This window comes from Megalobrama amblycephala, linkage group LG22 (genome assembly GCF_018812025.1).
Source record: "Megalobrama amblycephala isolate DHTTF-2021 linkage group LG22, ASM1881202v1, whole genome shotgun sequence".
In the NCBI taxonomy this organism is placed as follows: Eukaryota; Metazoa; Chordata; class Actinopteri; order Cypriniformes; family Xenocyprididae; genus Megalobrama; species Megalobrama amblycephala.
Window position 1 is genome coordinate 20,550,409 of NC_063065.1, and position 14,051 is coordinate 20,564,459.

The 14,051-nt window shown below is 35.5% G+C and overlaps 1 protein-coding gene across 2 annotated transcripts in view; it reads left to right on the forward strand.

Moving 5' to 3' along the window:
- The window catches only part of stau2 (staufen double-stranded RNA binding protein 2), a 181,068-nt gene that overhangs the window by 159,590 nt on the left and 7,427 nt on the right, over positions 1–14,051 (forward strand). The window contains exon 14 of one of the 2 annotated variants that reach the window (XM_048175528.1): positions 8,598–8,704. In XM_048175528.1, coding sequence (XP_048031485.1) covers positions 8,598–8,704 — 107 coding nt within the window. The remainder of the gene's footprint in view (positions 1–8,597; positions 8,705–14,051) is intronic. The other variant, XM_048175529.1, reaches the window with a different exon arrangement.

Consider the following 14,051-nt stretch of genomic DNA (forward strand, 5'->3'; position numbering starts at 1 on the left):
TTAACAGTGAAAAACCATAAATTGACATTCTCACAATTCCCTGCGTGACACTTCACATTTGATATATTTTCGTTGAAATAACTCTTTCTTCTTAGTTTTTCTCAGTTTTTTCTAATCAGTTATGTACATTAGGGTTTTATGTTACATCTAATGTTGTTAAATTAATGTTTATTGCATTTTTAAAATTTCATGCATGTTACCATGATGGTGTTTAGTGTGTGTGTGAATGACACTGTGTGCACCTTCTATACATTAATATTGCCCTCCTAAGCTTGTGGAAAAGCTGCTTGTGATGAACTTTGATTCATCATGTGACTCTTATCACCACTGTGTTTGGTGACTGTCAGTGTATTATAAAGGTACAAAACAGATATCAGTACTTCATTAGGTTGGTAAATTAACATTATATCAGTTTTTAAAATACGTTATTTTACCGTAAATTTAACAGATTTTTTTTTTTTACGTTGCTACTGTATTTTTTACGGTAAAGTTCTGGCAACCACAGCTGCCGTTTTTTTACCGTAAATTTTACTGGCATTTTTTTTACAGTGTAGGGAAATAATGAGAAGTGCAGTAAACTGTAAAACTGTTTGTGCTACAATCCAGCATGTTTATTATTAAGACAACACATTAAAATAATATGGTAAGAAATACCAGTTTGCAGTATCAGGCAGCATAATGAGCTGTTTTGTACAATTAAAAATAGCTGGAAGCAAATGACACCTGAAGCCAGATGCATTCAAATTACAAATGGCCGCGCATACTTTTACCTGAAAAGTAATGAATTTCATTAACTAAAATATTGTTAATATTAGGGCTGTCAAGCGATTAATCTAAAATTTTTAATCTAATTAATTACATGATGTGGCGATTAATTAATATAATTAATCACAATTTAAATGCACATCAATTTGGGCTGAGAAATTATACCTAAAAGATCATTTGAAGTCATTATTGTGTAAAGCATCAAATAGACATTACAAAAAGTAGCTTCAGAAAGAAATATTTTATTTGATTCGACATAGAATCTGTTAGGCTACACATGAACTTTTGGACCTTGAGGTTGAGTAAATGATGACTCAATTTTCATTTTGGGGTGAACTATACCTTTTTTATAATTAATATAGAAATATGAAATTATTTTTTAAATAAAATGAATGAAATGAAACACTGTTGTGTATTGTGCGGAGACAAATGGTTCTGTTTTGTCTTTATATATTTTCATAGGCAAAATTGAAAAGAACAGACAGTATTGTGTCTAAAATAACACAATATTGACTATAATAGTAACTTATTTACTGAACTGTTCTATAAAATCAGTATTGCATTTGCACTCATTTATTTGGGACAAAAACTGCACTCGTGGAGGCTAATATTGAACTCATTACTCGTGTGATATTGTTTAACTCATATGATCTAAAATGAGACGACAACTCAAACAGGGGCATTTTTTGCCCCCATATCTTGAATTTTAGAGAATTCTGACTGCATTCTATAGGCTGCATCATATTTATCATCAATCAACCGTATAAATTACAGATAACTTTTAGTTCTGGGGCGGGACAAGTGCATTAAATGTGTTAAAATTTTGAACGTGTTAGTTTTCAAATTGACAGCCCTAGTTAATAAACCAACCTTTTAAAGTACAAATATCTGTTTTGTACCTCACTGACCACCACCAAAAACAGGTGGGGATGAGAAAGTCACATGAAGAATCAAAGCTTATCACAAGCAGCTTTTCCACAAGCTGAGAAGGTAAATGATAATATATAAAAAGTGCAGTGTCATTCACACAAATACTAAACACCACACATGACCACCAATGACACTAAAATAGTGCAATACTTTTTTTAAAATCTAATTAATTACTTGATGTGGCGATTAATTTATCGAATTAATCGCACTTTAATCACACATCAATTTTGGCTGAGAAATTACCCCCAAAAGATCATTTGAAGTCATTATTGTGTAAAGCGTCAAATAGACGTCACATTAATTTAACAACATTAGATGTAACATAAAACCCTAATGTACAGAACTGATTAGAAAAAACAGAAGAAATATAGTTTTTTCAACAAAAATAGATCAAATGTGAAGTGTTGCGCAGGGAATTCTGAGAATGTTAATTTACAGCTTTTACAGCTATGTTTCCATCCACCTATTTTTATGCGCATTTTAGGATATCGCATAAAAAAACGCTGGATGGAAACACCAAGATGCGCATAAATTCTATAAATGCGCATAAAAAACGTAAGCGCTCAAATGAGTAGGATACATTTTTTATGCGACACAAAAACATGCGCATAAGCTACAATGGAAACACTTTTACAGAATAAATTCCTTGATGCGCATCAAAAAAGACATGTGACTTTGCGATGGGACGGCATAACTGGACCAACCAGCAGACCGATCTTGTCGCACAGCATCTGAAATGCTGTTTTTGGTCATTCTGTAATGCCTGAGCAAAGTCTGTCGTTAAAGTGGTTCAGTTTAATGCAAGATAACATGACAGCATTTATTGTGTTTCATCTGCACGCTAAAGGCCTTTGCACACTGAGTCCGAAATTTTCGCATGCGTTTTTTTCATATTCGTAATCCTAAAAATTCGTCACGCACAGAGACCTTGCACACTGAGTACGATGCGTATTAATGAATGCGTTGCGGGAAAAAAATCGCAAAACAATACAAAATGAAGTCTTCAAGCAGTGAGCGTGATTTAGTTGTCCTCTCTCTCCTTAAAAAGAGGAAATATTGGGTCCATCACATTTCGAGATTGCATAGAGAGAAAGGAGAATTCACCTCATCAAGGAGCTGCGTGATTATCCAGAGTGTTTCAAAGTTTACTTCAGGATGTCAGTGGCCCAGTTTGATGCTTTGCTACTGGCACAATCTGTCTTTATATTCGGTCTCTTTGTATTCCTCACGTTGTTTGTCATTCAGTGCTGCTGTTTTGTGCTGTAGGCAACGTGGATCAACTTGTCAGATGGCATTCGGGATTTTTGCGTTCGCGTACGGTGGCTCTGGATTGTCAAAACGTCTCTCAAAATGCATGCCACGGATGCGAAAAACGCAGAAAATCAAACCTGATCCGAATATTTTTTTGACGGACGAAAGTTTCGGAGGCAGTGTGCAAACGTGATTGACGTAACGTGAGGTCGAATTTATTTTTTAACGTGCAAAAATTTCGCATGCGAATTTCGGACTCCGTGTGCAAAGGCCTTAAGAGGTGCAAATAATTTATTATATATTAAAATTATTATATACAACGGCTTCTATTGCAGAAACTTCTATTTTTCTTAGTGATATTTAGCGCCAGTGTATCAGGAAGTGATGTTTTTGTTCTTTGATTTGCTGGATGGAAACAGTGCTTTATTCGCAAATGTTTTATGCGATATTCAAAATTTGCGCATTCGTTAAATACGCAACTTTGGATGGAAACATAGCTAATGACTTGTTCTTTTTCACTTCGAAAAACTGTTCATTTAACAGTATTTTACTATAAAATCTATAACGGTTATTCACCATATATTAAGGAAACTTACTGTTAACCAATTACCGTAGCAATTTTAGTCTTTAACCGTTAAGATCACAATCATTTTTTTATAGTGCACATTGAAATTATGTCTTGGAATGGTGTTGTTTTCATTCCCTTTCTATTCCTTTCCATATCTTGCGTATGTTCCCTGAAGTAAATTAAATGCATATTGAAGTCAAATAGCAGAGTATTAAGTTGGCCTACGGATGATTTACACAGCATTCAGGAAGTCATTTTGGTGCTCGCTCTTTCATAGCAGTCCTGAGAACTGTTCGTTTACCGGGAAAATTCAGAATGCCTTTAAATTATTGTCTGGAATATTGAAAAATTTCCTGGCTGAATAATGCCCTCCTTATTGAGCCTTATACACACTTGTCATCAATCACCAAAACAAATTTAATTTAAACCTGATTTATTACTGCTCCAAACGCCGCTGGGAATTTACATGCATGCTCTGGGTAACAGACTGCAGCCGTACAATATGTTCCATTATAGATAAGAGCTCGTTTTCCAAAGATTTCACAAGTTGATAAGACATTCCACACATAAAAACCCCCAAAAGTGCTCCTTAAATGGACAAATATATGTGCCGTGATAGAATGACTTTTCACCGTTCACAGTGATTTGACTGTCATCCCTGCAGATGTGATGGCATAAACTCACTAATGTGGCTCATTGTCATGTACTGCACTCATTTCCTGTACTTTGGCCAGCTTAACTCAAATTTTCACATTAGCACATGATGAACCATTCTTTGACATGTTAAGTCAGAGTCTGGGTTTTTGTCAAGGTTCTGTAAGTAGGATTGGATTTGTTTCAGGCCTGTCCTATTTATTGACTATGAGGCTTTCCAACTGTTAGAATTGGGCCTGAAAAGCAACCATTTAAGCCACACTTAAAAATATATGAACATTGCTGCAGAAAAGCACACTTTCCAAGCAAAACATTTTACAAAAAAAGAAAAAAGAAAAGATTTATATATACACTACTGTTCAAATGTTTGACATCAGTAAGATTTATTTTGAAAGAAATTAAATATTTTATTCAGTAAAGATGCATTAAACTGATCAAAAGTGACCAAAAAGATATTTATAATGTTACAAGAGATTTCAAATATGACATTCTTTATATTCTTCAAAGAATTAAAAAAAAAAAAATTGTTCTTAAAGGGTTAGTTCACCCAAAAATGAAAATTCTGTCATTAATTACTCACCCTCATGTCATTCCACACCCGTAAGACCTTCGTTCATCTTCAGAGCAAATTAAGATATTTTTTTTATTAAATCCGATGGCTCGGTGAGGCCTGCATTTTCCAGCAAGATAATTAACACTTTCAGATGCACAGAAATCTACTGAAGACGTTTTTAAAACAGTTCATGTGACTACAGTGGTTCAACATTAATGTTATGAAGCGACGAGAATACTTTTTGTGCGCCAAAAATAGTAAAATAGCAACTTTATTCAATATCTAGTGATGGGTGATTTCAAAACACTGATTCATGAAGCTTCAAAGCTTTATGAATCTTTTCTTTCATTTTAGTGGTTCGGATCGCGTATCAAACTGCCAAAGTCACGTAAACTATTGAAGTTTCGAAACACTTATGACGTAACGAAGCCTCGTTTACTGAAATCATGTGATTTTGGACTCTGAACCACAGATTCGAAACAAATGATTCGTAAAGCTTCGAAGTTTCATGAAGCATCGTTTTGAAATCGCCCATCACTAGATATTGTGGAATAAAGTCGCTATTTTGTTATTTTTGGCGCACAAAAAGTATTCTTGTCACTTTATAATATTAAGGTTAAGCCACTGTAGTCACATGAACTGTTTTAAATATGTTTTTAGTAGCTTTCTGGGCATTGAAAAATGGAGTGTTATTGCTGGCGATGCAGGCCATGAGTAATCAATTACATAATTTTCATTTTTGGGTGAACTAACCCTTTAAGGTTGAACCACTGTAGTCACATGAACTGTTTTAGATATGTTTTTAGTAGCTTTCTGGGCATCTGAAAGTGTTAATTGTCTTGCTGGCAATGGAGACCTCTCTGAACCGTCAGATTTTATGAAAAATATCTTAATTTGTGTTCTGAAGATGAACGAAGGTCTTACGGGTGTTAAATGACATGAGGGTGAGTAATTAATGACAGAATTTTCATTTTGGAGTGAACAAACTCCTTTAACATTGATAATAATGAGAAATGTTCACCAAATCAGCATATTAGAATGATTTCTGAAGTATCATGTGATACTGAAGACTATGTATAATGATGCTAAAAATTCAGCTTTGTCATCTCAAAAATAAATTATATATTAAAATATATTGAAATAGAAAACAGTTATTTTAAGTTGTAATATTATTTTACAATATTATTGTTTTTACTGTATTTTTGATTAAATAATTGCAGCTTTGGTTAGCATAAGAGACTTTTATAAACATTAAAAAAAATATCTACTCCAAACTATAATGTTTATTTATATTTATGTGTGTTTTAAAAGATGAAAAAAAAATAAAAATAGGACACTTCTTGATTACCAAACGTTAGTGGATTGTTTGCAGATGCCACTTGGTTTGATCATTTGTATCTAAGTCAATAACATTTTAGACATGTTTAAGTGTATATTAAACATCTAAATACTTTTTGGGACCACTATGTACTATATCCTTCATAGTATAAGATATGATTGATCTAAAGATCATGTGGTATTAGATATAACACTCATCAAAGTCTGTTCTATCTGAGATGGACACACATATAGATACAACAGGGTGCCTGACACAATTAGCTGCCGTTATTTGATCCGGCCAAATACTGATTAATCAGGGTGAGGAATGCACACACATCTGTGCGTGTGTGGTGTCCACGCCTCTCATGAGTGGGTTGGGGTGCTGGGGGGTTTGGGTTCAGAGGGAATAGGCTGTCAGCTGTGAGAAATATGTCATGGTTGTTGCGTCCCTTGCAGCACATCTGGTGCTCATTGGCAGGATGCTGGAGACAACCAGGTGGATCTGCCAATTCTCAACCCGCTTCTGTCACTGCGAGGGTCTCCCCTCAGCAACTGCACTCTCACTATTCGCTTTTCTTGCACTCTGTCCCTCTTGAGCCATGATTCTCAGACATAGTAAGTTTATTTGGACCTGCTGAACGAGGCTTTAGGGATTGTGACAGACATGCCAACTATCATGTTCTGTAAGATTTCCTAACGTCCGGTTGAGGAGAGAAGCATCTGCCTGTAATCTCTGATGGCCAACTTGTGTATAGTCCTGCAGGATACACTTCCTTTTTATAAATGATGCACTTAAGGCCATAATAGCCTATATTCATTTGATGTAGTTGGCTAAAACTCTATGAAGTGACAAAAAATAATTTAAGGCTCCCTTTTCTATTCATGATGGAATTTGGATTCATTTGGCCACTTCATACAGTTGTTGAATGGAATTGACAGGAAGAGGAATTTACTGAATTGCAATTCAAACACTATCTCACAATAAAGGAATTTCATTAGTCTAACGCAAGTTTTGGGACAAACCATTAAAAAATACATTAATAATATTAACTAATTGTGCAAATTTATTGATTTGCTGGGGTTTTTTGTTTTTTTTAAGCTTATTAGATGTTTCCAGTGTTATTGTTAACTATAACTACTAAAAATAGTTTTCAGTAATTGAAATAAATCTGAAATAAAATAAATATTAGATGTACAACTTGGAAAACTAAAAATCTGCCTTGGCAACTAACTGAAAAAAATAAAATAAAACAAAATATAAATATTAAAATATAACAGCACAGTTTCCACCACATTGTTTTCAGATAACTTTCATAAAAATAAATATTGACATCAGATTTGAGTCTGATCATATAAAACAATTTAATTATAGAGTTCTGTTAAATGATGGTTGTTGTATGGCTTTCCTGTAGCTCAGTGGTTAGAGTGTGGCACTAGCAATGCCAAGGTCATGGGTTTGATCCCAGGGATTGCACATAGATACAAATGTATAGTATAATGCAATGTAAGTCGCTTTGGATAAAAGCGTCTGCCAAATGCATAAATGTAAATGTAAATGTAAAATGAAATGTTCTTTATACATTTCATATTGTGTTTGTGTGTGTGTGTATATATATATATATATATATATATATATATATATATATATATATATATATATATATATATATATATATATATATATATATATATATACACAATATCCTTGTAGGGGGACTCTCCACAGACGTAATGGTTTTTCTACTGTACAAACTGTATATTCTGACACATAACCCTACCCCTAACCCCCTAACCCTACCCATCACAGAAAACTTTTGGCATTTTTACATTTTCAGAAAAAAACATCATTTAGTATGTTCATTAATCAATTTCCCCCATGGGGACTGCTGGCTGGTCCCCACAATGGAGGTGATCTCAGATTTTACTAGCCTTGGTCCCCACAATGTAATATAATGTAATATAAACCTGTACACACACACACACACACACACACACACACACTCAAAATACAAATGTCTGTGAGTGGTATTTCAAATTGAGTAATAGATAATTCCCACTGAAAAAAAGTATAATTATAAATGAAACAACAAATATTTCAATCCATTTTTATTCTACTTCCATTAAGTCATTTTATGTTACCTTACCAGTTTAAAACTTACAAACTTTATGGATTTGTTTAAGTCTCTCATTGGCTGTGGACTCTTTTTGGAGCAAAACAGGATATCAGTTACACCTGACTTATCAGCCGTTATTATTTCAGCACACTTTGTCCGCACACTTGATTTATTGCTAATTTTTTGCATATCGGCCCATAGCGTGGCTGATTGGCAACGTAAATCCACTCATTGGCTGGAGGACATGCAAGCCTGAAAACGTTGACCTAATAACATTAGATAAACGTTAGATAAACAGAGATCTGGAAAGAGCCAAACAAAACAGAGGGAGCAGAAAGCGTCCTGTCAGTCTCGGATTTCTGATAGTAAGTGTTATTTAAAAAGCAGCTGATGTGGGTGATGTTGTCTTACTCAAAGCCATCTGTTTCCTTACCTCACACAGGCTGCTCTTAGTGCCTTGAAACAGCTGTCAGAACAAGGACTGGACCCAGTGGATGGACCAATCGAGGTGGAAAATGGATCATGTGACATGTATGTACACACAGAGCCGTAAGTACGCCGCACCTCCACCAACACCTCCATTTCAGAAAGGATCACATATGTAAATGACTCCCAACCAGAAGAAATCTGTTATGTCTCGATGACGTTATATAAATGACAAAAGTGCTCAGAGGCAGTCTGGGTAGCTATTGCCTTTTATATAAACTGTTAAGAGATTCTCAAGATGATTTAACGAAATGGACATGATTTATACCTTTTTCCATTTAAATATTTACAGATCATCATGTTAGCGGCCTTGAAATGCTTCCCATGTGTTGTTCCAAGCAGAGTTAGCTTAATTTAAGCCAATATATTGCCCAGATTCTGGCATAAACCAGAATTAATTAAGTGTTTTGAATGCTGTTCTGAAATTCATTATATAAGAACAGTTCATTACATAAGTAAATATAAGTTTATTTACAAACAACTGTCACAATGCAAGTATACAGCACTGTTTGAATGATTAATTACAAGTTGTGTAATAAGGGTGGGGGACACAAAGTAGTAACATGCATCATAAATATCATTTGCATTTGTTTTTAAGCATTGCTGTTTTTAAATGTTGAAGCGCAATAAGAAGTGAATGAGAACTAATTTCGGTATATCCACGTGCTGTCTGAGAGATGCATGACATGAAGCCGTTGCTCATAGAGCGTGTGAGTACTGAACTGAGTTTTTTTTGCCGCCTAATAGGGCTTGAATGGTTAAATACGCATACTTGTGTCAAAATGCCCGTCTTTGCAAGTATCCTCATAAACGCAGTCATTTATGTCTTAAGTAGGGCTGCCCTCGACTAAAGATTTTTCTGGACAACTAGTAGTCGTTCATTTTACGCAATTAGTCGACTACAAGCACGCACATAAAGCTTGCCACAGTGCACCGGCAGAAGTAATGATTATGAATGCATTGGGAAAAACAGCAAGGAGATTGCTTTAACATTTGAATAATTAATTGATAAATTAGTGTTTTCTGTATTTTCAACTGCTGTGATGTTGACGATGCTGACTTGTCATTTCTGCAGTAGTGAATGCGCCTATATGCACATTTCATATGGATTACATAACCTGAGAATATTTGTTTTCCATTTTAATTGGTTAATTTAAAGGTAGACATTTCGCTTTCTATAGACATATTTTTCATGTCTGTGAGGCACATTTACATGGAGTTTTGGTTCTTTTGATTTTCTTTTTGGCTTGCTCAAGTCCACAGAGAGAGACTGCAGAAAGCGCACTCTGTTTGCTTTCATTATTTTACAAAAGCATAACAATTTTGTTGTTATTGTGAGTGCACACAAATATAAGTAGACTCTTCACAGATTCAAAAGATGTATTATTCTTATCTGTGTGACCAAAAATTACGGAGTATTTTAAGTGCAAGTGATCGCACCGGCGCTTCCATGTTAGCTGTCATGCAGTAAGCAGCTTTCACACTCCGCACAAACATTTGAATAGTCCACGTTTTTCTAGGTTAACATTAAAACGAGCGGCCATGTAAAATTGCCTCTACTTACATGTTCCAGATAATAAGCCATGTTTGAGGTTGATGAATGATAGGTGAGCATTTTGGATGTCTTGCCCCATGTACTGTAATTACCACATAGACCACTTGTTAACGATTTGTCCGTCACAGATTGCGTGACTTCGCCACTTCCTGTGTATTTTTTTTTTCCTGCGACTAACCTTCTAATAAAATTTTGGTCGACTAAGCCTCTTCTCATCGACTAACAGTTAGTCAACTAATAGGGGCAGCCCTAGTCTTAAGTGAATGTAAAGGGTTGAGGAAAAATCACATGTGAATCAGTATATTGGATCCATGCATTTGGTCTTAAAGTGACAGCAGCCTAATACACCTGCTGCCATCTGTGTCATTAATGTTAATCAAACAACAAAAGAGAGAAAATCTCTCACTGCCCTTGACTGAATCACTTTTGTAACTTTAACAACATTACATGAAGATTAATTTACACAGTGAAGACTATGCAGTACTTTTTATACATTTGAATACTTTATACAATTTATGTAGTATTTCTTATTTCTAGCGCTTGAATATTTGCAGGTAGGTCTATTTCATTTGTGCCTTTGTTCTATTGTAATTTGTTTTCCTATATGCTTGTAATTAGTTTCTTTGTTCTTATTTTATCACTGTTTACTTGTTTTCAGTAAGCTTGAGGTTTTTAACTTAGGCTAGTATTAATTTTTTGTAATATCGAAATTAGTGACAAGAATTATGAAATTTGAATAAAAAAATTGTTGATATAAAAACCTCATTTAAAGCAAAACTAGCTATATCATGGTACAGTGCTCTCCACTAATATTGGCACTCTTGGTAAATATGAGCAAAGGCGGCTGTGAAAATAAATCTGCATTGTTTATCCTTTTGGTCTTTCATTCAAAAAATTGACAAAATTCTAACCTTTCATTGAAGTAAAACAGCTGAAAGTGGGGGGAAAGCTCACATTATGAAACAAATGTTTTCCTTCAATGCATGTTGGTCACAATATTTGGCACTCCTAGAAATTCTGAGTAAAATATCTCTGAAGTATATTCTCATTCATATTTACGTTTTTTTTTTTTTTTTTTTTTTTTTTTTAGCACACCAGAGTGACTAGGAGCATGAAATTGTCCAGCCATGACTTCCTGTTCCACAGGAGTACAAATATGAGGAAACACAAAGGCCAAATTCCATTAACCCTTTAAACCTGAAGTGTACCGCCGGTGGTACACCACCCTCGTGAAAAAAAAAATCATAACCAAATTGCTAAGCAACCACTGAACTGAATAACACAACATAGCTATTATTTTAAAGCTTAAAGGAACACTCAACTGTTTTTGAAAATAGGCTCATTTTCCAACTCCCCTAGAGTTAAACAGTGTAGTTTTACTGTTTTCGAATCCATTTAGCCGATCTCCGGGTCTGGCGGTACCACTTTTAGCATAGCTTAGCATAGTTCATTGAATCTGGTTAGACCGTTAGCATCTGAATGTTAGCAAAAATGACCAAAGAGTTTCGATATTTTTCCTATTGAAAACTTGACTCTTCTGTAGTTACGTTGTGTATTAAAGGGCACCTATTATGCCCCTTTTTACAAGATGTAATATTGGTCTTGGGTGTCCCCAGAATGTATTTGTGAAGTTTCAGCACAAAATACCCCACAGTTAATTTATTATAACCACTTGAAAATGTCATTTTTGGGGCCTGTTTTAAAAAGAGCTGTTTTGTGTGTACCACCTTAAATATAAATGAGCTGCATATCCCCGCCCTGCCTTTGGATGAGGGCGTAACTTGCATACCTATGGCAATAAACAGTCGGTAGAAGCAGAATGGCTGAGAGTGAGAGACCCGCTGTTTTGTATGGCATTCAGCCGTACATGTTTGAACCGGAATCAGACCCAGATGATGAAGAGACTCCGGCAGAAGAAACACAATTGAGAATGGAGCAGGACGTCTCTGAATGGTTATTTGATACATTTATGTACTTATAGAGTTTTAATCGCGTCCCCTTTGCAATTATGGATGTGCAACACACACGCACACACACTGTGATAACGTTCGCGCAATTTTTTGAAACTACAAACACAAATACTGTGATAATGTTTGCTAAGTAAACATACACAGTTTTTAATACAATATCTTTAAAAAAAAATATATATATACGTGTGGATACACACTATACAAACAAGGTTTAAATTATATACACAGACATTCTACGACGACGACGACAACAACTTTAGACGCATTTGTTATTGAATTGGCTGACATCGACTGAAATGACTATTTGCTCAAAAAACATTAAATACACTTACTTCTTCTGGAGGTGACGTTGGATCGCGAACAGTAGGCAACGATCCACACTGCTTTGAATTGACCCTCGTTCTCAAAACAGTCAGTCAAAAAATGATTCGCGCAAACATAAACGTATTTTGGAATTTTGAGTGGCGCCTTTCTTTCGTAAATAAAATCCATCCACTGCGTTTTCAGTGGCTCTGATGTCGGAAGTAAGTGAAAACTACTATGTTCATTATTACATCCCACAACAGAACACTTATGTTTCTTAGGAGACATTACCGGCTGTCGTTGAAACAATGGAGGATGGTTGACAGATCACCGAGGTCGGGGTCTATGCCAAAACCAGATTGTCAATCAAACCACGTGGGTGGGGCTTAGCGCAATTCTACGTCACAGTGAGAGCAATCTTAGAACAGGGCGTTCTGAGACAGTGCTTATGAATTATTGAGATTGTAAAAAAACCACTGGGTGGATTTTTCTCATTCTAGGGTGGTTTTGCTAACACACTGCCAACACACATTTATGGTCAAACACCATGTAAAAGTGAATTTTGCATAATAGGTTCCCTTTAAGACCGAAAAAAGTTACGATTTTCTAGGCTATACTCTTATTCCAGCGTAATAATCAAGGAACTTTGCAGCCGTACCATGGGTGCAGCAGGCGCAATGATATTACGACAGTGTCTCTCACAAATGTCTCCATGGTTGCAAGGCACGCTCCCTGTGCAAACAGGGGGTCACAGCCGCTGCGTAATATCATTGCGCCTTTTGCACCCACGGTAAGGCAGCGAAGTTCCTTGATTATTACGCCGGAATGAAAGTATAGTTCCTAGCCATATCGGCCTAGAAAATCGCAACTTTTCATTTTCCGTCGGTCTTAGTACACGATGTAACTACAGAAGAGTCAAGTTTTCAATAGGAAAAATATCGAAACTCTTCGGTCATTTTTTTGAGTGAGATGCTATTGGTCTCATCAGATTCAATGAACTATGCTAAGCTATGCTAAAAGTGGTACCGCCAGACCCAGCGATTGGCTGAATGGATTCGAAAACGGTAAAACTCAACTGTTTAACTCTAGGGGAGTTGGAAAATGAGCCTATTTTCCAAAAAAGTGGAGTATTCCTTAAAAAACTAATAAAAACTAAACCATTTTGACAACTCTTCAAGAGAGTGGAGTAGTCCTTGTAAACCGGAGTGTACTGCCAGCGGGCACCACCTAGTTATGAAAAAATTAATCATCATATTTTTCAAAACTAAAAAAATAGGTTTCATTTGAAAGCTTAGAATCTTAGAGCCAATTTGATTAACTCAAGACATAACTGTGTATATTTGAATGTATTAGACACTTGCGAGAGGTGGCTATATGTGTGCGCTTTGGTTGAGAGCTGAAGACTGTCTCTCAGAAAGCGCGCGAGTACTTTATATTAAAATCGCTTGAATATATAAATTGGCATGATATAAAATGATGTGCACTAAAGTCTTGTATAGCACCATGCAGCTCGCGTGCAGAGCAAAATCGATACTATGGATGTGAAGCCATTTGTACATTTTGAGAGAAAGAGAGAGAGAAG